The sequence below is a fragment of the Oncorhynchus masou genome, unplaced genomic scaffold, assembly GCF_036934945.1.
Source record: "Oncorhynchus masou masou isolate Uvic2021 unplaced genomic scaffold, UVic_Omas_1.1 unplaced_scaffold_1644, whole genome shotgun sequence".
NCBI lineage: Eukaryota > Metazoa > Chordata > Actinopteri > Salmoniformes > Salmonidae > Oncorhynchus > Oncorhynchus masou.
Genome location: NW_027006550.1, coordinates 80619 through 103379, shown reverse-complemented (window position 1 = coordinate 103379; position 22761 = coordinate 80619). Strand labels below are relative to the sequence as shown.

The 22761-nt window shown below is 54.0% G+C and overlaps 1 protein-coding gene across 1 annotated transcript in view; it reads right to left on the bottom strand.

Moving 5' to 3' along the window:
- Nucleotides 1-2407: 2407 nt before the first annotated feature.
- Nucleotides 2408-22761, bottom strand: part of dctn5 (dynactin 5) — a 28797-nt gene continuing 8443 nt past the window's right edge. Inside the window, exons 4-6 of the mRNA XM_064959567.1 lie at nucleotides 22108-22219; nucleotides 20437-20539; nucleotides 2408-2839 (exon numbers count right to left, since the gene is read on the bottom strand). Of these exons, the coding sequence (XP_064815639.1) occupies nucleotides 2742-2839; nucleotides 20437-20539; nucleotides 22108-22219 (313 nt within the window). The 3' untranslated portion in view covers nucleotides 2408-2741. The remainder of the gene's footprint in view (nucleotides 2840-20436; nucleotides 20540-22107; nucleotides 22220-22761) is intronic.

The window sequence follows — 22761 nt, the reverse complement described above, 5'->3', positions numbered from 1 at the left end:
GATGTTGTAGAACCAGGCTTCAGGAAGATCTAGAACCAGGCTTCAAGATGTTGTAGAACCAGGCTTCAGGAAGATCTAGAATCAGGCTTCAGGAAGATCTAGAACCAGGCTTCAGGAAGATCTAGAACCAGGCTTCAGGATGTTGTAGAAGCAGGCTTCAGGAAGATCTAGAACCAGGCTTGAGGCCGTTTTAGTTGTGATGGATCCTGACCATCAATCTATCAGAAACCTTGTCGTTTTAACTCTTGAGAGACGGGAGGAGATGGAGGAATAGAGGATGAGGAGGGTGTGTTTTCTAGCTGTCAATAGACAACTGTCTGCAATAATTTCCCTCTGATGCTCCCAGAACTGAGAGGGGGCTTTCGAGGCTGGAATACAACTGTACTTTTGACGTTGTTTTGTTGCTGATTATTATAACGGTCAAACATTGTCCTGAAGGATGTTCCCTGTCGTCGAAAAATAAAACTTGTTTTTATTTATTCCTGAGCCGAAGGTGTCTGGTGTGTTTCTTCACAGAGCCCCTTGTGGGATAACAACTATTGACTGTGTTATCAGTAGTCCCCACAGGATGGCGCCAGAGAGCAACATGTCTTTAATGTTGACTGTGTTATCATCAGTTCCCACAGGATGGCGCCGGAGAGCAACATGTCTTGAATGTTGACTGTGTTATCAGCAGTCCCCACAGGATGGCGCCAGAGAGCAACATGTCTTTAATGTTGACTGTGTTATCAGCAGTCCCCACAGGATGGCGCCAGAGAGCAACATGTCTTTAATGTTGACTGTGTTATCAGCAGTCCCCACAGGATGGCGCCGGAGAGCAACATGTCTTTAATGTTGACTGTGTTATCAGCAGTCCCCACAGGATGGCGCTGGAGAGCAACATGTCTTTAATATTGACTGTATTCTCAGCAGTCCCCACAGGATGGCGCCAGAGAGCAACATGTCTTTAATATTGACTGTATTCTCAGCATTCCCCACAGGATGGCGCTGGAGAGCAACATGTCTTTAATATTGACTGTATTCTCAGCAGTCCCCACAGGATGGCGCTGGAGAGCAACATGTCTTTAATGTTGACTGTGTTATCAGCAGTCCCCACAGGATGGCGCCAGAGAGCAACTTGTCTTTAATGTTGACTGTGTTATCAGCAGTCCCCACATGATGGCGCCAGAGAGCAACATGTCTTGAATGTTGACTGTGTTATCAGCAGTCCCCACAGGATGGCGCCAGAGAGCAACATGTATTTAATGTTGACTGTGTTATCAGCAGTCCCCACAGGATGGCGCCAGAGAGCAACATGTATTTAATGTTGACTGTGTTATCAGCAGTCCCCACAGGATGGCGCCGGAGAGCAACATGTCTTTAATATTGACTGTATTCTCAGCAGTCCCCACAGGATGGCGCTGGAGAGCGCTGGAGAGCAACATGTCTTTAATGTTGACTGTGTTATCAGCAGTCCCCACAGGATGGCGCCAGAGAGCAACATGTCTTTAATGTTGACTGTGTTATCAGCAGTCCCCACAGGATGGCGCCAGAGAGCAACATGTCTTTAATGTTGACTGTGTTATCAGCAGTCCCCACAGGATGGCGCCAGAGAGCAACATGTCTTTAATGTTGACTGTGTTATCAGCAGTCCCCACAGGATGGCGCTGGAGAGCAACATGTCTTTAATGTTGACTGTGTTATCAGCAGTCCCCACAGGATGGTGCTGGAGAGCAACATGTCTTTAATATTGACTGTATTCTCAGCAGTCCCCACAGGATGGCGCTGGAGAGCAGCGCCATAAACAGCCACCACTAACATTGAGTGGCTGCTGCCAACACACTGACACTGACTCAACTCCAGCCACTTTAATAATGGGAATTGATGGGAAATGATGTAAATATATCACTAGCCACTTTAAACAATGCTACCTTATATAATGTTACTTACCCTACATTATTCATCTCATATGCATACGTATATACTGTACTCGATACCATCTACTGTATCTTTATGTAATACATGTATCACTAGCCACTTTAACTATGCCACTTTGTTTACATACCCTACATTACTCATCTCATATGTATATACTGTACTCGATACCATCTACTGTATCTTGCCTATGCTGCTCTGCACCATCACTATGTATGTGACAAATAAATTTGATTTGATTTGATTTATTTTTGAGCAACATAACTGAGGTGTATAAATCCGTCGTTTACTCCAAACACTGTTGAGTTCCTTTATGGTCTCAAAATCAAAGTCGTAGTTAATAATGTCCCCCCCCCACCCCCAAAATAAAAAATAAATAAATAAACGTCTGGAAGAAGTTGAAAGGAACTCGGCAGACTTCGTTCCACTCTCGGTCATGAAAGAATCTACGTATAATTTATTAATTTGACCGTTATTTAACCAGGCAAGTCAGTTAAGAACAAATTTTTATTTTCAATGCTGGTCTAGGAACAGAGGGTAAACTGGTCTAGGAACAGAGGGTAAACTGCCTTGTTCAGGGGAACAGTGAGTTAACTGGGCAGAACAAGGATCGGATAGTGTAGAGCAGAGTAGGGTAGGTTAAGGTAGTGGTTATATCTGGATAGTGTAGAGCAGAGTAGGGTAGGTTAAGGTGGGGTAGGTTAAGGTAGGGTAGGTTAAGGTAGGGTAGGTTAAGGTAGGGTAGGTTAAGGTGGGGTAGGTTAAGGTAGGGGTTATATCTGGATAGTGTAGGTTAGGGTAGGTTAGGGTAGCGTAGGTTAAGGGGTTTATATCTGGCTGAGAGAGAGGAATTTCTGGTAGTAACTCTTGGTCACATCAATCATCAGGTCCTGGGTACATTCTGGGAGCTCTCCTGAAAACAGACCTGAGAGAGAGGAGGAGGAGGAGGAAGAGGAGGAGGTAGAGTGGGGAAGAGACACCAGTTAGAAAGAGTTGAAGACAAATCCATCAGTTTTCAGGCTCATTCATCATCTCCAGCACCATACCAGTGTCTACATATGCCAAAACACTGATGTCATCGAGTGGGAGGTTTTTATGAGTATGGGGGAGGGGGGGTAGAGGAGGTGGTGGAGAGGAGGTGGTGGAGGAGGTAGAGGGGGAGGTAGAGGCAGAAGAGGGGGAAGGTAGAGGAGGAAGTAGAGGGGGGAGGTAGAAGAGGAGGTAGAGGAGGTAGAGGAGGAGGTAGAGGAAGATGTAGAGGAGGAGGTAGAGGAGGTAGAGGAAGATGTAGAGGAGGAGGTAGAGGAGGAGGTAGAGGAGGATGTAGAGGAGTAGGTAGAGGAGGAGGTAAAGGAGGAGGTAGAGGAAGATGTAGAGGAGGTGGTAGAGGAGGAGGATGTAGAGGAGGAGGTAGAGGAAGATGTAGAGGAGGAGGAGGTAGAGGAGGAGGTAGAGGAGGAGGTAGAGGAGGATGTAGAGGAGGAGGTAGAGGAGGAGGTAGAGGAGGAGGATGTAGAGGAGGAGAGGTAGAGGAAGATGTAGAGGAGGATGTAGAGGAGGAGAGGAGGAGGTAGAGGAAGATGTAGAGGAGGAGGTAGAGGAGGAGAATGTACAGGAGGATGTAGAGGAGGAGGAGGTAGAGGAGGAGGTAGAGGAGGATGTAGAGGTAGAGGAGGTAGAGGAGGATGTAGAGGAGGATGTAGAGGAGGAGGAGGTAGAGGAGGATGTAGAGGAGGAGGAGGAGGTAGAGGAGGAGGACGAGGTAGAGATAGAGGAGGAGGTAGAGATAGAGGAGGAGGATGTAGAGGAGGAGGTAGAGGAGGTAGAGGAAGATGTAGAGGAGGTAGAGGAGGATGTAGAGGAGGTAGAGGAGGAGAATGTACAGGAGGATGTAGAGGAGGAGGAGGTAGAGGAGGATGTAGAGGAGGAGGTAGAGGAGGAGGATGTAGAGGAGGAGGTAGAGGAGGAGGTAGAGGAAGATGTAGAGGAGGATGTAGAGGAGGTAGAGGAGGAGGTAGAGGAAGATGTAGAGGAGGAGGTAGAGGAGGAGGTAGAGGAAGGGGTAGAGGAGGAGGTGGTAGAGGAGGAGGAGGAGGTAGAGATGGAGGAGGAGGAGGTAGAGGAGGAGGATGGTGAGGAGGAGGATGTAGAGGAGGAGGACGAGGTAGAGATAGAGGAGGAGGTAGAGATAGAGGAGGAGGTAGAGGAGGAGGTAGAGGAGGAGGTAGAGGAGGAGAATGTACAGGAGGATGTAGCGGAGGAGGAGGTAGAGGAGGAGGTAGAGGAGGTAGAGGAAGATGTAGAGGAGGTAGAGGAGGATGTAGAGGAGGAGGTAGAGGAGGAGAATGTACAGGAGGATGTAGAGGAGGAGGTAGAGGAGGAGGTTGAGGAGGAGGTAGAGGAGGTAGAGGAGGAGGTAGAGGAGGATGTAGAGGAGGAGGTTGAGGAGGAGGTTGAGAAGGAGGTAGAGGAGGATGTACAGGAGGATGTAGAGGGGGTAGAGGAGAGGAGGATGTAGAGGAAGAGGAGGTAGAGGAGGATGTAGAGGTAGAGGAAGATGTAGAGGAAGAGGAGGTAGAGGAGGATGTAGAGGAGGATGTAGAGGAAGAGGAGGTAGAGGAGGATGTAGAGTAGGAGGAGGTAGAGGAGGATGTAGAGGAGGAGGAGGATGTAGAGGAGGAGGAGGTAGAGGAGGAGGTAGAGATAGAGGAGAGGAGGATGTAGAGGAAGAGGAGGTAGAGGAGGATGTAGAGGTAGAGGAAGATGTAGAGGAAGAGGAGGTAGAGGAGGATGTAGAGGAGGAGGAGGAGGAGGATGTAGAGGAAGAGGAGGTAGAGGAGGATGTAGAGTAGGAGGAGGTAGAGGAGGATGTAGAGGAAGAGGAGGTAGAGGAGGAGGAGGATGTAGAGGAGGAGGAGGTAGAGGAGGAGGTAGAGATAGAGGAGGAGGATGTAGAGGAGGAGGAGGTAGAGAGGAGGTAGAGGAGGAGGAGGAAGAGGAGGGGGTAGAGATAGAGGAGGAGGAGGTAGAGGAGGAGGAGGTAGAGATAGAAGAGGAGGAGGTAGAGGAGGCAGAGGTAGAGGAGGAGGAGGTGGTAGAGGAGGAGGTAGAGGAGGAGGATGTAGAGGGGGTAGAGGAGGATGTAGAGGAGGATGTAGAGGAGGTAGAGGAGGATGTAGAGGAGGATGTAGAGGAATATGTAGAGGAGGAGGTTGAGGAGGAGGTAGAGGAGGATGTAGAGGAGGATGTAGAGGAGGAGAATGTACAGGAGGATGTAGAGGAGGAGGTAGAGGAGGATGTAGAGGAGGAGGTAGAGGAGGATGTAGAGGAGGAGGTAGAGGAAGATGTAGAGGAGGAGGTAGAGGAGGAGGTAGAGGAGGAGGTTGAGGAAGAGGTAGAGGAGGAGAATATACAGGAGGATGTAGAGGGGGTAGAGGAGAGGAGGATGTAGAGGAAGAGGAGGTAGAGGAGGATGTAGAGGGGGTAGAGGAGAGGAGGATGTAGAGGAAGAGGAGGTAGAGGAGGATGTAGAGGCAGAGGAGGTAGAGGAGGATGTAGAGGAGGAGGAGGTATAGGAGGATGTAGAGGAGGAGGAGGTAGAGATAGATGAGGAGGATGTAGAGGAGGAGGAGGTAGAGGAGGAGGTAGAGGAGGAGGTAGAGGAGGATGTAGAGGAGGAGGTAGAGGAGGAGGTAGAGGAGGAGGATGTAGAGGAGGAGGTAGAGGAGGAGGTAGAGGAAGATGTAGAGGAGGATGTAGAGGAGGTAGAGGAGGAGGTAGAGGAAGATGTAGAGGAGGAGGTAGAGGAGGAGGTAGAGGAGGATGTAGAGGAGTAGGTAGAGGAAGATGTAGAGGAGGAGGTAGAGGAGGAGGTAGAGGAGGAGGATGTAGAGGAGGAGGTAGAGGAAGATGTAGAGGAGGAGGAGGTAGAGGAGGATGTAGAGGAGGATGTAGAGGAGGAGGTAGAGGAGGAGGTAGAGGAGGAGGATGTAGAGGAGGAGGTAGAGGAAGATGTAGAGGAGGATGTAGAGGAGGTAGAGGAGGAGGTAGAGGAAGATGTAGAGGAGGAGGTAGAGGAGGAGAATGTACAGGAGGATGTAGAGGAGGAGGAGGTAGAGGAGGATGTAGAGGAGGAGAATGTACAGGAGGATGTAGAGGAGGAGGTAGAGATAGAGGAGAGGAGGATGTAGAGGAAGAGGAGGTAGAGGAGGATGTAGAGGTAGAGGAAGATGTAGAGGAAGAGGAGGTAGAGGAGGATGTAGAGGAGGAGGAGGAGGAGGAGGATGTAGAGGAAGAGGAGGTAGAGGAGGATGTAGAGTAGGAGGAGGTAGAGGAGGATGTAGAGGAAGAGGAGGTAGAGGAGGAGGAGGATGTAGAGGAGGAGGAGGTAGAGGAGGAGGTAGAGATAGAGGAGGAGGATGTAGAGGAGGAGGAGGTAGAGAGGAGGTAGAGGAGGAGGAGGAAGAGGAGGGGGTAGAGATAGAGGGAGGGGAGGAGGTAGAGGAGGAGGAGGAGGAGGATGAGGAGGTAGAGATAGAGAGGAGGAGGAGGGAGGAGGCAGAGGTAGAGGAGGAGGAGGTGGTAGAGGAGGAGGTAGAGGAGGAGGATGTAGAGGGGGTAGAGGAGGATGTAGAGGAGGATGTAGAGGAGGTAGAGGAGGAGGTAGAGGAGGATGTAGAGGAGGATGTAGAGGAATATGTAGAGGAGGAGGTTGAGGAGGAGGTAGAGGAGGATGTAGAGGAGGATGTAGAGGAGGAGAATGTACAGGAGGAGGTAGAGGAGGATGTAGAGGAGGAGGTAGAGGAGGATGTAGAGGAGGAGGTAGAGGAAGATGTAGAGGAGGAGGTAGAGGGAGGAGGTAGAGGAGGAGGTTGAGGAAGAGGTAGAGGAGGAGAATATACAGGAGGATGTAGAGGGGGTAGAGGAGAGGAGGATGTAGAGGAAGAGGAGGTAGAGGAGGATGTAGAGGGGGTAGAGGAGAGGAGGATGTAGAGGAAGAGGAGGTAGAGGAGGATGTAGAGGCAGAGGAGGTAGAGGAGGATGTAGAGGAGGATGTAGAGGAGGAGGAGGTATAGGAGGATGTAGAGGAGGAGGAGGTAGAGATAGATGAGGAGGATGTAGAGGAGGAGGAGGTAGAGGAGGAGGTAGAGGAGGAGGTAGAGGAGGATGTAGAGGAGGAGGTAGAGGAGGAGGTAGAGGAGGAGGATGTAGAGGAGGAGGTAGAGGAGGAGGTAGAGGAAGATGTAGAGGAGGATGTAGAGGAGGTAGAGGAGGAGGTAGAGGAAGATGTAGAGGAGGAGGTAGAGGAGGAGGTAGAGGAGGTAGAGGAGGATGTAGAGGAGTAGGTAGAGGAAGATGTAGAGGAGGAGGAGGTAGAGGAGGAGGTAGAGGAGGAGGATGTAGAGGAGGAGGTAGAGGAAGATGTAGAGGAGGAGGAGGTAGAGGAGGATGTAGAGGAGGATGTAGAGGAGGAGGTAGAGGAGGAGGTAGAGGAGGAGGATGTAGAGGAGGAGGTAGAGGAGGAGGTAGAGGAAGATGTAGAGGAGGATGTAGAGGAGGTAGAGGAGGAGGTAGAGGAAGATGTAGAGGAGGAGGTAGAGGAGGAGAATGTACAGGAGGATGTAGAGGAGGAGGAGGAGGTAGAGATGGAGGAGGAGGAGGTAGAGGAGGAGGATGGTGAGGAGGAGGACGAGGTAGAGGAGGAGAACGAGGTAGATATAGAGGAGGAGGTAGAGATAGAGGAGGAGGATGTAGAGGAGGAGGTAGAGGAGGAGAATGTACAGGAGGATGTAGCGGAGGAGGAGGTAGAGGAGGATGTAGAGGAGGAGGTAGAGGAGGTAGAGGAAGATGTAGAGGAGGTAGAGGAGGATGTAGAGGAGGAGGTAGAGGAGGAGAATGTACAGGGGGATGTAGAGGAGGAGGAGGTAGAGGAGGATGTAGAGGAGGAGAATGTACAGGAGGATGTAGAGGAGGAGGTAGAGGAGGAGGTAGAGGAGGAGGTTGAGGAGGAGGTAGAGGAGGAGGTTGAGGAGGAGGTTGAGAAGGAGGTAGAGGAGGAGGAGGTAGGAGGAGAATGTACAGGAGGATGTAGAGGGGGTAGAGGAGAGGAGGATGTAGAGGAAGAGGAAGATGTAGAGGAAGAGGAGGTAGAGGAGGATGTAGAGGAGGAGGAGGAGGAGGATGTAGAGGAAGAGGAGGTAGAGGAGGATGTAGAGTAGGAGGAGGTAGAGGAGGATGTAGAGGAAGAGGAGGTAGAGGAGGAGGATGTAGAGGAGGAGGAGGTAGAGGAGGAGGTAGAGATAGAGGAGAGGAGGATGTAGAGGAAGAGGAGGTAGATGAGGATGTAGAGGTAGAGGAAGATGTAGAGGAAGAGGAGGTAGAGGAGGATGTAGAGGAGGAGGAGGAGGAGGATGTAGAGGAAGAGGAGGTAGAGGAGGAGGATGTAGAGTAGGAGGAGGTAGAGGAGGATGTAGAGGAAGAGGAGGTAGAGGAGGAGGAGGTAGAGGAGGAGGAGGATGTAGAGGAGGAGGAGGTAGAGGAGGAGGTAGAGATAGAGGAGGAGGATGTAGAGGAGGAGGAGGTAGAGAGAGGAGGTAGAGGAGGAGGAGGAAGAGGAGGGGGTAGAGATAGAGGAGGAGGAGGTAGAGGGAGGCAGAGGTAGAGGAGAGGAGGAGGGGAGGTGGTAGAGGAGGAGGTAGAGGAGGAGGATGTAGAGGGGGTAGAGGAGGATGTAGAGGAGGAGGTAGAGGAGGAGGTAGAGGAGGATGTAGAGGAGGATGTAGAGGAATATGTAGAGGAGGAGGTTGAGGAGGAGGTAGAGGAGGATGTAGAGGAGGATGTAGAGGAGGAGAATGTACAGGAGGATGTAGAGGAGGAGGTAGAGGAGGATGTAGAGGAGGAGGTAGAGGAGGATGTAGAGGAGGAGGTAGAGGAAGATGTAGAGGAGGAGGTAGAGGAGGAGGTAGAGGAGGAGGTTGAGGAAGAGGTAGAGGAGGAGAATATACAGGAGGATGTAGAGGGGGTAGAGGAGAGGAGGATGTAGAGGAAGAGGAGGTAGAGGAGGAGGATGTAGTGGAAGAGGAGGTAGAGGAGGATGTAGAGGGGGTAGAGGAGAGGAGGATGTAGAGGAAGAGGAGGTAGAGGAGGATGTAGAGGCAGAGGAGGTAGAGGAGGATGTAGAGGAGGAGGATGTAGAGGAGGAGGAGGTATAGGAGGATGTAGAGGAGGAGGAGGTAGAGATAGATGAGGAGGATGTAGAGGAGGAGGAGGTAGAGGAGGAGGTAGAGGAGGAGGTAGAGGAGGATGTAGAGGAGGAGGTAGAGGAGGAGGATGTAGAGGAGGAGGTAGAGGAGGAGGTAGAGGAAGATGTAGAGGAGGATGTAGAGGAGGTAGAGGAGGAGGTAGAGGAAGATGTAGAGGAGGAGGTAGAGGAGGAGGTAGAGGAAGGGGGTAGAGGAGGAGGAGGTGGTAGAGGAGGAGGAGGAGGTAGAGAGATGGAGGAGGAGGAGGTAGAGGAGGAGGATGGTGAGGAGGAGGATGTAGAGGAGGAGGACGAGGTAGAGATAGAGGAGGAGGTAGAGATAGAGGAGGAGGTAGAGGAGGAGGTAGAGGAGGGGGCAGAGGAGGAGGAGGTAGAGGAGGAGAATGTACAGGAGGATGTAGCGGAGGAGGAGGTAGAGGAGGATGTAGAGGAGGAGGTAGAGGAGGTAGAGGAAGATGTAGAGGAGGTAGAGGAAGATGTAGAGGAGGTAGAGGAGGAGGTAGAGGAGGAGGAGGTAGAGGAGGATGTAGAGGAGGAGAATGTACAGGAGGATGTAGAGGAGGAGGTTGAGGAGGAGGTAGAGGAGGTAGAGGAGGAGGTAGAGGAGGATGTAGAGGAGGAGGTTGAGGAGGAGGTTGAGAAGGAGGTAGAGGAGGAGGAGGTAGGAGGAGAATGTACAGGAGGATGTAGAGGGGGTAGAGGAGAGGAGGATGTAGAGGAAGAGGAGGTAGAGGAGGATGTAGAGGTAGAGGAAGATGTAGAGGAAGAGGAGGTAGAGGAGGATGTAGAGGAGGAGGGAGGAGGAGGATGTAGAGGAAGAGGAGGTAGAGGAGGATGTAGAGTAGGAGGAGGTAGAGGAGGATGTAGAGGAAGAGGAGGTAGAGGAGGAGGAGGATGTAGAGGGGGAGGAGGAGGTAGAGGAGGAGGTAGAGATAGAGGAGAGGAGGATGTAGAGGGAAGAGGAGGTAGAGGAAGATGTAGAGGAAGAGGAGGTAGAGGAGGATGTAGAGGAGGAGGAGGAGGAGGATGTAGAGGAAGAGGAGGTAGAGGAGGATGTAGAGTAGGAGGAGGTAGAGGAGGATGTAGAGGAAGAGGAGGTAGAGGAGGAGGAGGTAGAGGAGGAGGAGGATGTAGAGGAGGAGGAGGTAGAGGAGGAGGTAGAGATAGAGGAGGAGGATGTAGAGGAGGAGGAGGTAGAGAGGAGGTAGAGGAGGAGGAGGAAGAGGAGGGGGTAGAGATAGAAGAGGAGGAGGTAGAGGAGGCAGAGGTAGAGGAGGAGGAGGAGGTAGAGGAGGAGGTAGAGGAAGGGGTAGAGGAGGAGGTGGTAGAGGAGGAGGAGGAGGTAGAGATGGAGGAGGAGGAGGTAGAGGAGGAGGATGGTGAGGAGGAGGATGTAGAGGAGGAGGACGAGGTAGAGATAGAGGAGGAGGTAGAGATAGAGGAGGAGGTAGAGGAGGAGGTAGAGGAGGGGGCAGAGGAGGAGGTAGAGGAGGAGAATGTACAGGAGGATGTAGCGGAGGAGGAGGTAGAGGAGGATGTAGAGGAGGAGGTAGAGGAGGTAGAGGAAGATGTAGAGGAGGTAGAGGAAGATGTAGAGGAGGTAGAGGGAGGAGGAGGTAGAGGAGGAGGAGGTAGAGGAGGATGTAGAGGAGGAGAATGTACAGGAGGATGTAGAGGAGGAGGTTGAGGAGGAGGTAGAGGAGGTAGAGGAGGAGGTAGAGGAGGATGTAGAGGAGGAGGTTGAGGAGGAGGTTGAGAAGGAGGTAGAGGAGGAGGAGGTAGGAGGAGAATGTACAGGAGGATGTAGAGGGGGTAGAGGAGAGGAGGATGTAGAGGAAGAGGAGGTAGAGGGAGGATGTAGAGGTAGAGGAAGATGTAGAGGAAGAGGAGGTAGAGGAGGATGTAGAGGAGGAGGAGGAGGAGGAGGATGTAGAGGGAAGAGGAGGTAGAGGAGGATGTAGAGTAGGAGGAGGTAGAGGAGGATGTAGAGGAAGAGGAGGTAGAGGAGGAGGAGGATGTAGAGGAGGAGGAGGTAGAGGAGGAGGTAGAGATAGAGGAGAGGAGGATGTAGAGGAAGAGGAGGTAGAGGAAGATGTAGAGGAAGAGGAGGTAGAGGAGGATGTAGAGGAGGAGGAGGAGGAGGATGTAGAGGAAGAGGAGGTAGAGGAGGATGTAGAGTAGGAGGAGGTAGAGGAGGATGTAGAGGAAGAGGAGGTAGAGGAGGAGGAGGTAGAGGAGGAGGAGGATGTAGAGGAGGAGGAGGTAGAGGAGGAGGTAGAGATAGAGGAGGAGGATGTAGAGGAGGAGGAGGTAGAGAGGAGGTAGAGGAGGAGGAGGAAGAGGAGGGGGTAGAGATAGAAGAGGAGGAGGTAGAGGAGGCAGAGGTAGAGGAGGAGGAGGTGGTAGAGGAGGAGGTAGAGGAGGAGGATGTAGAGGGGGTAGAGGAGGATGTAGAGGAGGAGGTAGAGGAGGATGTAGAGGAGGATGTAGAGGAATATGTAGAGGAGGAGGTTGAGGAGGAGGTAGAGGAGGATGTAGAGGAGGAGAATGTACAGGAGGATGTAGAGGAGGAGGTAGAGGAGGAGGTAGAGGAGGATGTAGAGGAGGAGGTAGAGGAGGAGGTAGAGGAGGAGGTAGAGGAGGAGGTTGAGGAAGAGGTAGAGGAGGAGAATATACAGGAGGATGTAGAGGGGGTAGAGGAGAGGAGGATGTAGAGGAAGAGGAGGTAGAGGAGGATGTAGAGGGGGTAGAGGAGAGGAGGATGTAGAGGAAGAGGAGGTAGAGGAGGATGTAGAGGCAGAGGAGGTAGAGGAGGATGTAGAGGAGGAGGATGTAGAGGAGGAGGAGGTATAGGAGGATGTAGAGGAGGAGGAGGTAGAGATAGATGAGGAGGATGTAGAGGAGGAGGAGGTAGAGGAGGAGGTAGAGGAGGAGGTAGAGGAGGATGTAGAGGAGGAGGTAGAGGAGGAGGTAGAGGAGGAGGATGTAGAGGAGAAGGTAGAGGAAGATGTAGAGGAGGATGTAGAGGAGGTAGAGGAGGAGGTAGATGAAGATGTAGAGGAGGAGGTAGAGGAGGAGGATGTAGAGGAGGAGGTAGAGGAAGGGGTAGAGGAGGATGTAGAGGAGGAGGTGGTAGAGGAGGAGGAGGAGGTAGAGATGGAGGAGGAGGAGGTAGAGGAGGAGGATGGTGAGGAGGAGGATGTAGAGGAGGAGGACGAGGTAGAGATAGAGGAGGAGGTAGAGATAGAGGAGGAGGTAGAGGAGGAGGATGTAGAGGAGGAGGTAGAGGAGGGGGCAGAGGAGGAGGTAGAGGAGGAGAATGTACAGGAGGATGTAGCGGAGGAGGAGGTAGAGGAGGATGTAGAGGAGGAGGTAGAGGAGGTAGAGGAAGATGTAGAGGAGGTAGAGGAGGATGTAGAGGAGGAGGTAGAGGAGGAGAATGTACAGGAGGATGTAGAGGAGGAGGAGGTAGAGGAGGATGTAGAGGAGGAGAATGTACAGGAGGATGTAGAGGAGGAGGTAGAGGAGGAGGTTGAGGAGGAGGTAGAGGAGGTAGAGGAGGAGGTAGAGGAGGAGGAGGTAGGAGGAGAATGTACAGGAGGATGTAGAGGGGGTAGAGGAGAGGAGGATGTAGAGGAAGAGGAGGTAGAGGAGGATGTAGAGGTAGAGGAAGATGTAGAGGAGGAGGAGGTAGAGGAGGATGTAGAGGAGGAGGATGTAGAGGAAGAGGAGGTAGAGGAGGATGTAGAGTAGGAGGAGGTAGAGGAGGATGTAGAGGAAGAGGAGGTAGAGGAGGAGGAGGATGTAGAGGAGGAGGTAGAGATAGAGGAGAGGAGGATGTAGAGGAAGAGGAGGTAGAGGAGGATGTAGAGGTAGAGGAAGATGTAGAGGAAGAGGAGGTAGAGGAGGATGTAGAGGAGGAGGAGGAGGAGGATGTAGAGGAAGAGGAGGTAGAGGAGGATGTAGAGTAGGAGGAGGTAGAGGAGGATGTAGAGGAAGAGGAGGTAGAGGAGGAGGAGGTAGAGGAGGAGGAGGATGTAGAGGAGGAGGATGTAGAGGAGGAGGAGGTAGAGAGGAGGTAGAGGAGGAGGAGGTAGAGGAGGGGGTAGAGATAGAGGAGGAGGAGGTAGAGGAGGAGGAGGATGAGGAGGTAGAGATAGAAGAGGAGGAGGTAGAGGAGGCAGAGGTAGAGGAGGAGGAGGTGGTAGAGGAGGAGGTAGAGGAGGAGGATGTAGAGGGGGTAGAGGAGGATGTAGAGGAGGATGTAGAGGAGGTAGAGGAGGATGTAGAGGAGGATGTAGAGGAATATGTAGAGGAGGAGGTTGAGGAGGAGGTAGAGGAGGATGTAGAGGAGGATGTAGAGGAGGAGGATGTAGAGGAGGAGGATGTAGAGGAGGAGGTAGAGGAGGAGGTAGAGGAGGATGTAGAGGAGGATGTAGAGGAGGAGAATGTACAGGAGGATGTAGAGGAGGAGGTATAGGATGATGTAGAGGAGGAGGTAGAGGAGGATGTAGAGGAGGAGGTAGAGGAAGATGTAGAGGAGGAGGATGTAGAGGAGGAGGTAGAGGAGGAGGATGTAGAGGAGGAGGTAGAGGAGGAGGATGTAGAGGAGGAGGTAGAGGAGGAGGTAGAGGAGGATGTAGAGGAGGATGTAGAGGAGGAGGATGTAGAGGAGGAGGTAGAGGAGGAGGTAGAGGAGGATGTAGAGGAGGATGTAGAGGAGGAGAATGTACAGGAGGATGTAGAGGAGGAGGTATAGGATGATGTAGAGGAGGAGGTAGAGGAGGATGTAGAGGAGGAGGTAGAGGAAGATGTAGAGGAGGAGGTAGAGGAGGAGGTAGAGGAGGAGGTTGAGGAAGAGGTAGAGGAGCAGAATATACAGGAGGATGTAGAGGGGGTAGAGGAGAGGAGGATGTAGAGGAAGAGGAGGTAGAGGAGGAGGATGTAGAGGAAGAGGAGGTAGAGGAGGATGTAGAGGGGGTAGAGGAGAGGAGGATGTAGAGGAAGAGGAGGTAGAGGAGGATGTAGAGGCAGAGGAGGTAGAGGAGGATGTAGAGGAGGAGGATGTAGAGGAGGAGGTATAGGAGGATGTAGAGGAGGAGGAGGTAGAGATAGATGAGGAGGATGTAGAGGAGGAGGAGGTAGAGGAGGAGGAGGTAGAGGAGGAGGAGGTAGAGGAGGAGGTAGAGGGGAATGTAGAGGGGGTAGAGGAGGGGGTAGAGGAGGATGTAGAGGAAGATGTAGAGGAGGATGTAGAGGAGGTAGAGGAGGAGGTAGAGGAAGATGTAGAGGAGGAGGTAGAGGAGGAGGATGTAGAGGAGGAGGTAGAGGAAGGGGTAGAGGAGGATGTAGAGGAGGAGGTGGTAGAGGAGGAGGAGGAGGTAGAGATGGAGGAGGAGGAGGTAGAGGAGGAGGATGGTGAGGAGGAGGATGTAGAGGAGGAGGACGAGGTAGAGATAGAGGAGGAGGTAGAGATAGAGGAGGAGGTAGAGGAGGAGGAGGATGTAGAGGAGGAGGTAGAGGAGGGGGCAGAGGAGGAGGTAGAGGAGGAGAATGTACAGGAGGATGTAGCGGAGGAGGAGGTAGAGAAGGATGTAGAGGAGGAGGTAGAGGAAGATGTAGAGGAGGTAGAGGAGGATGTAGAGGAGGAGGTAGAGGAGGAGAATGTACAGGAGGATGTAGAGGAGGAGGAGGTAGAGGAGGAGAATGTACAGGAGGATGTAGAGGAGGAGGTAGAGGAGGAGGTAGAGGAGGAGGTTGAGGAGGAGGTAGAGGAGGTAGAGGAGGAGGTAGAGGAGGAGGTTGAGGAGGAGGTTGAGAAGGAGGTAGAGGAGGAGGAGGTAGGAGGATGTAGAGGGGGTAGAGGAGAGGAGGATGTAGAGGAAGAGGAGGTAGAGGAGGATGTAGAGGTAGAGGAAGATGTAGAGGAAGAGGAGGTAGAGGAGGATGTAGAGGAGGAGGAGGAGGAGGATGTAGAGGAAGAGGAGGTAGAGGAGGAGGTAGAGGGGAATGTAGAGGGGGTAGAGGAGGGGGTAGAGGAGGATGTAGAGGGGGTAGAGGAGGAGGTAGAGGCGGATGTAGAGGATGAGGAGGTAGGAGGAGGAGGAGGTAGAGGAGGAGTATGTAGAGGAGGAGGTAGAGGAGGAGGATGTAGAGGAGGAGGTGGTAGAGGAGGAGGTAGAGATAGAGGAAGATGAGGTAGAGGAGGAGGATGTAGAGGAGGAGGAGGGTGAGGAGGAGGATGTAGAGGAGGAGGAGGTATAGGAGGATGTAGAGGAGGAGGAGGTAGAGATAGATGAGGAGGATGTAGAGGAGGAGGAGGTAGAGGAAGAGGAGGTAGAGGAGGATGTAGAGGCAGAGGAGGTAGAGGAGGATGTAGAGGAGGAGGATGTAGAGGAGGAGGAGGTATAGGAGGATGTAGAGGAGGAGGAGGTAGAGATAGATGAGGAGGATGTAGAGGAGGAGGAGGTAGAGGAGGAGGAGGTAGAGGAGGAGGAGGTAGAGGAGGAGGTAGAGGAGGAGGTAGAGGGGAATGTAGAGGGGGTAGAGGAGGGGGTAGAGGAGGATGTAGAGGGGGTAGAGGAGGAGGTAGAGGCGGATGTAGAGGATGAGGAGGTAGGAGGAGGGGGAGGTAGAGGAGGAGTATGTAGAGGAGGAGGTAGAGGAGGAGGATGTAGAGGAGGAGGAGGTAGAGGAGGAGGTTGAGGAGGAGGTAGAGGAGGATGCAGAGGAGGAGGTAGAGGAGGAGGTAGAGGAGGATGTAGAGGAGGATGTAGAGGAGGAGGTAGAGGAAGATGTAGAGGAGGAGGAGGTAGAGGAGGAGGTAGAGGAGGAGGTAGAGGAGGATGTAGAGGAGGAGGAGGTAGAGGAGGTAGAGGAGGAGGAGGTAGAGGAGGTAGAGGCGGATGTAGAGGAGGAGGTAGAGGAAGAGGTAGAGGAGGATGTAGAGGAGGAGAATGTACAGGAGGATGTAGAGGAGGAGGTAGAGGAGGATGTAGAGGAGGAGGTAGAGGATGAGGTAGAGGAGGAGGAGGTAGAGGAGGAGGAGGTAGAGGAGGAGGTAGAGGAGGAGGTAGAGGAGGATGTAGAGGAGGAGGTAGAGGAGGATGTAGAGGAGGAGGTAGAGGAGGAGGTAGAGGAGGATGTAGAGGAGGAGGTAGAGGAGGATGTAGAGGAGGAGGATGTAGACGAGGGAGAGGAGGAGGTAGAGGAGGAGGTTGAGGAAGAGGTAGAGGAGGAGAATGTACAGGAGGATGTAGAGGGGGTAGAGGAGAGGAGGATGTAGAGGGAGAGGAGGTAGAGGAGGAGGATGTAGAGGAAGAGGAGGTAGAGGAGGATGTAGAGGGGGTAGAGGAGAGGAGGATGTAGAGGAAGAGGAGGTAGAGGAGGATGTAGAGGAGGATGTAGAGGAGGAGGATGTAGATGAGGATGTAGAGGAGGAGGAGGTGGTAGAGGAGGATGTAGAGGAGGTAGAGGAGGATGTAGAGGAGGAGGATGTAGAGGAGGATGTAGAGGAGGAGGAGGTGGTAGAGGAGGAGGATGTAGAGGAGGAGGAGGACGAGGTAGAGATAGAGGAGGAGGAGGTAGAGGAGGAGGAGGTAGAGGAGGTAGAGGATGATGTAGAGGAGGAGGTAGAGGAGGAGGTAGAGGAGGATGTAGAGGATGAGGAGGTAGGAGGAGGAGGTAGAGGAGGGGGATGTAGAGGAGGAGGAGGTAGAGGATGTAGAGGAGGTGGTAGAGGAGGAGGAGGTAGAGATAGAGGAGGAGGAGGTGGTAGAGGAGGAGGAGGTAGAGGAGGAGGAGGTAGAGGAGGAGGTAGAGGAGGATGTAGAGGGGGTAGAGGAGGAGGTAGAGGTGTTTGTAGAGGATGAGGAGGTAGGAGGAGGAGGAGGTAGAGGAGGAGTATGTAGAGGAGGAGGAGGTAGAGGAGGAGGATGTAGAGGAGGAGGTAGAGATAGAGGAAGAGGAGGTAGAGGAGGAGGAGGGTGAGGAGGAGGATGTAGAGGAGGAGGAGGACGAGGTAGAGATAGAGGAGGAGGAGGTAGAGGAGGATGTAGAGGAGGAGGTAGAAGAGGATGTAGAGGAGGATGTAGAGGAGGAGATAGACGAAGGGGTAGAGGAGGAGGTAGAGGAGGAGTTAGAAGAGGATGTAGAGGAGGATGTAGAGGAGGATGTAGAGGAGGAGGATATAGAGGAGGAGGTTGAGGAGGAGGAGGAGGTAGAGGAGGATATAGAGGATGAGGAGGTAGAGGAGGATGTAGAGGTGGAGAATGTACAGGAGGATGTAGAGGGGGTAGAGGAGAGGAGGATGTAGAGGAAGATGAGGTAGAGGAGGATGTAGAGGAGGAGGAGGTAGAGGAGGAGGAGGTAGAGGAGGATGTAGAGGAAGAGGAGGTAGAGGAGGAGGATGTAGAGGAAGAGGAGGTAGAGGAGGATGTAGAGGGGGTAGAGGAGAGGAGGATGTAGAGGAAGAGGAGGTAGAGGAGGAGGATGTAGAGGAAGAGGAGGTAGAGGAGGATGTAGGGGGGTAGAGGAGAGGAGGATGTAGAGGAAGAGGAGGTAGAGGAGGATGTAGAGGCAGAGGAGGTAGAGGAGGATGTAGAGGAGGAGGAGGAGGATGTAGAGGAGGTAGAGGAGGATGTAGAGGAGGAGGAGGTAGAGATAGATGAGGAGGATGTAGAGGAGGAGGAGGTAGAGGAGGAGGAGGAGGTAGAGATAGATGAGGAGGATGTAGAGGAGGAGGTAGAGGAGCATGAGGTAGAGGAGGAGGATGTAGAGGAGGAGGATGTAGAGGAGGAGGAGGTAGAGGAGGAGGTAGAGGAGGAGGTAGAGGAGGGAGGTAGAGGGGGATGTAGAGGGGGTAGAGGAGGGGGTAGAGGAGGAGGTAGAGGAGGATGTAGAGGGGGAGGAGGTAGAGGAGAGGAGGATGTAGAGGAAGAGGAGGTAGAGGAGGAGGATGTAGAGGAAGATGAGGTAGAGGAGGATGTAGAGGGGGTAGAGGAGAGGAGGATGTAGAGGAAGAGGAGGTAGAGGAGGAGGATGTAGAGGAAGAGGAGGTAGAGGAGGATGTAGAGGAAGAGGAGGTAGATGAGGATGTAGAGGAAGAGGAGGTAGAGGAGGATGTAGAGGAGGAGGAGGTAGAGATAGAGGAGGAGGAGGAGGAGGAGGAGGAGGAGGAGGAGGAGGAGGTAGAGATAGAGGAGGAGGAGGAGGAGGAGGAGGTAGAGGAGGAGGAGGTAGAGGAGGAGGAGGTAGAGATAGAGGAGGAGGAGGAGGAGGAGGAGGAGGAGGAGGAGGAGGTAGAGGAGGAGGAGGTAGAGGAGGAGGAGGTAGAGATAGAGGAGGAGGAGGAGGAGGAGGAGGAGGAGGAGGAGGAGTGTTCTGACCTGGGCATCCTGAGAACACGGTGAAGGGAGGAACCACGGTCTCAGGAGGAAGAACTGTGTTGTCTAGGAGGTAGAGGAGGAGGTGGTAGAGGAGGAGGAGGAGGAGGAGGAGGAGGAGGAGGAGGTAGAGGAGGAGGAGGTGGAGGAGGAGGAGGAGGAGGAGGAGGAGGAGGAGGAGGAGGAGGAGGAGGAGGAGGAGGAGGTAGAGGAGGAGGAGGAGGAGGAGGAGGAGGAGGAGGAGGAGGAGGAGGAGGAGGAGGAGGAGGAGGAGGAGGAGGAGGAGGTAGGAGGAGGAGGAGGAGGAGGAGGAGGAGGAGGAGGAGGAGGAGGAGGAGGAGGAGGGAGGAGGAGGGAGTGTTCTGACCTGGGCATCCTGAGAACACAGTGAAGGGAGGAACCACGGTCTCAGGAGGAAGAACTGTGTTGTCGAGGAGGTAGAGGGGGAGGAGGAGGAGGAGGAGGAGGAGGAGGAGGAGGAGGAGGAGGTAGAGGAGGAGGAGGAGGAGGAGGAGGAGGAGGAGGAGTGTTCTGACCTGGGCATCCTGAGAACACGGTGAAGGGAGGAACCACGGTCTCAGGAGGAAGAACTGTGTTGTCTAGGAGGTAGAGGAGGAGGAGGAGGAGGAGGAGGAGGAGGAGGAGGAGTGTTCTGACCTGGGCATCCTGAGAACACAGTGAAGGGAGGAACCACGGTCTCAGGAGGAAGAACTGTGTTGTCTAGGAGGTAGAGGAGGAGGAGGAGGAGGAGGAGGAGGAGGAGGAGTGTTCTGACCTGGGCATCCTGAGAACACGGTGAAGGGAGGAACCACGGTCTCAGGAGGAAGAACTGTGTTGTCTAGGAGGTAGAGGAGGAGGAGGAGGAGGAGGAGGAGGAGGAGGAGGAGGTGGAGGAGGTAGAGGAGGAGGAGGAGGAGGAGGAGGAGGAGGAGGAGGAGGAGGAGGAGGAGGAGGAGGTAGAGGAGGAGGAGGAGGAGGAGGAGGAGGAGGAGTGTTCTGACCTGGGCATCCTGAGAACACAGTGAAGGGAGGAACCACGGTCTCAGGAGGAAGAACTGTGTTGTCGAGGAGGTTGAGGGGGAGGAGGAGGAGGAGGAGGAGGAGGAGGAGGAGGAGGAGGTAGAGGAGGAGGAGGAGGAGGAGGAGGAGGAGGAGGTAGAGGAGGAGGAGGAGGAGGAGGAGGAGGAGGAGGAGGAGGAGGAGGAGGAGGTAGAGGAGGAGGAGGAGGAGGAGGAGGAGGAGTGTTCTGACCTGGGCATCCTGAGAACACAGTGAAGGGAGGAACCACGGTCTCAGGAGGAAGAACTGTGTTGTCGAGGAGGTAGAGGGGGAGGAGGAGGAGGAGGAGGAGGAGGAGGAGGAGGAGGAGGTAGAGGAGGAGGAGGAGGAGGAGGAGGAGGAGGAGGAGTGTTCTGACCTGGGCATCCTGAGAACACAGTGAAGGGAGGAACCACGGTCTCAGGAGGAAGAACTGTGTTGTCGAGGAGGTAGAGGGGGAGGAGGAGGAGGAGGAGGAGGAGGAGGAGGAGGAGGTAGAGGAGGAGGAGGAGGAGGAGGAGGAGGAGGAGGTAGAGGAGGAGGAGTGTTCTGACCTGGGCATCCTGAGAACACAGTGAAGGGAGGAACCACGGTCTCAGGAGGAAGAACTGTGTTGTCTAGGAGGTAGAGGAGGAGGAGGAGGAGGAGGAGGAGGAGGAGGAGGAGGTAGAGGAGGAGGAGGAGGTAGAGGAGGAGGTAGAGGAGGTAGAGGAGGAGGAGGAGGAGGAGGAGGAGGAGGAGGAGGAGGAGGTGGAGGAGGAGGAGGAGGAGGAGGTAGAGGAGGAGGTAGAGGAGGAGGTAGAGGAGGAGGAGGTAGAGGAGGAGGAGGAGTGTTCTGACCTGGGCATCCTGAGAACACAGTGAAGGGAGGAACCACGGTCTCAGGAGGAAGAACTGTGTTGTCGAGGATCTTACAGCAATCCTTCAACACACACCGCCGACCCTGGACCACACACACACACACACACACCATTAACAACCAGATACAGTGGCGACCTGGAGCAACAGAAACAACATGAACAACCAGTCGGCATAGGCGTGACTCCAGGCCCGGTCGGCGTAGGAGTGACTCCCGGCCCGGTCGGCGTAGGAGTGACTCCCGGCCCGGTCGGCGTAGGAGTGACTCCCGGCCCGGTCGGCGTAGGAGTGACTCCCGGCCCGGTCGACGTAGGAGTGACTCCCGGCCGGGTCGACGTAGGAGTGACTCCCGGCCCGGTCGGCGTAGGAGTGTGTCCCGGCCCGGTCGGCGTAGGAGTGACTCCAGGCCCGGTCGGCGGAGTGACTCCCGGCCGGGTCGGCGTAGGAGTGACTCCCGGCCCGGTCGGCGGAGGAGTGTGTCCCGGCCCGGTCGGCGTAGGAGTGACTCCAGGCCCGGTCGGCGTAGGAGTGACTCCCGGCCCGGTCGGCGTAGGAGTGACTCCCGGCCCGGTCGGGCGTAGGAGTGACTCCCGGCCCGGTCGGCGAGGAGTGACTCCCGGCCCGGTCGGCGGAGGAGTGACTCCCGGCCCGGTCGGCGTAGGAGTGACTCCCGGCCCGGTCGGCGAGGAGTGACTCCCGGCCCGGTCGACGTAGGAGTGACTCCCGGCCGGGTCGACGTAGGAGTGACTCCCGGCCCGGTCGGCGTAGGAGTGTGTCCCGGCCCGGTCGGCGTAGGAGTGACTCCAGGCCCGGTCGGCGTAGGAGTGACTCCCGGCCGGGTCGGCGTAGGAGTGACTCCCGGCCCGGTCGGCGTAGGAGTGTGTCCCGGCCCGGTCGGCGTAGGAGTGACTCCAGGCCCGGTCGGCGTAGGAGGCGTAGGAGTGACTCCCGGCCCGGTCGGCGGAGGAGTGACCCGGCCCGGTCGGCGTAGGAGTGACTCCCGGCCCGGTCGGCGTAGGAGTGACTCCCGGCCCGGTCGGCGTAGGAGTGACTCCCGGCCCGGTCGGCGTAGGAGTGACTCCCGGCCCGGTCGGCGTAGGAGTCCCATTTCATATGTTGACAGAACACACTACCCCCATTGTGACATCACAACAGAACCTCTACAGAACACCACCGTCATGTCATGATACAAACTACCGTCATGTGACTACCCTGTAATAAATACAATCATGCCAGAGGCTAGTACTGTTCAGACCAGACTAGTAGAACACGGACCCCAACGAGACAGAGGCTAGTAATGTTAAGACCAGACTAGTAGAACATGGACCCAACTAGCCAGTGACTAGTACTGTTCAGACCAGACTAGTAGAACATGGACCCAACTAGACAAAGACTAGTACTGTTCAGACCAGACTAGTAGAACATGGACCCAACTAGCCAGAGACTAGTACTGTTCAGACCAGACTAGTAGAACACTGTTCAGACCAGACTAGTAGAACATGGACCCAACTAGCCCGACAGGGACAGTGAAATGTCGTGGTTCCGAGCATCACATGACCCAGATTTAGGACCTGAATGTTCCCTCGGCCAGTGTGTGTTTGTGTGTAACTCTGTGTGTGTGACTGTGTGTGTGTGTGTGTGTGTGTGACTCACGATGACACAGTTCTTCCCGATGTGAACGTAAGATCCGATCTGAGCAGCGTTCACCACACAGTCTTCCTCTATAAACACATGGTCTCCGATGTGCAGCGGGAAGAAGGCCACTCTGGGGAAGGGGGGGGCAAGAGGACAAGGGGTCAGAGGTCATTCATCTCGAACTCTGTCATGATGTGCTACAGCAGTAGTCCTGTCTAACTCTGTCATGATGTGCTACAGCAGTAGTCCTGTCTAACTCTGTCATGATGTGCTACAGCAGTAGTCCTGTCTAACTCTGTCATGATGTGTCCTGTCTAACTCTGTCCTGATGTGCTACAGCAGTAGTCCTGTCTAACTCTGTCATGATGTGCTACAGCAGTAGTCCTGTCTAACTCTGTCATGATGTGCTACAGCAGTAGTCCTGTCTAACTCTGTCATGATGTGCTACAGCAGTAGTCCTGTCTAACTCTGTCATGATGTGCTACAGCAGTAGTCCTGTCTAACTCTGTCATGATGTGCTACAGCAGTAGTCCTGTCTAACTCTGTCATGATGTACTACAGCAGTAGTCCTGTCTAACTCTGTCATGATGTGCTACAGCAGTAGTCCTGTCTAACTCTGTCATGATGTACTACAGCAGTAGTCCTGTCTAACTCTGTCATGATGTGCTACAG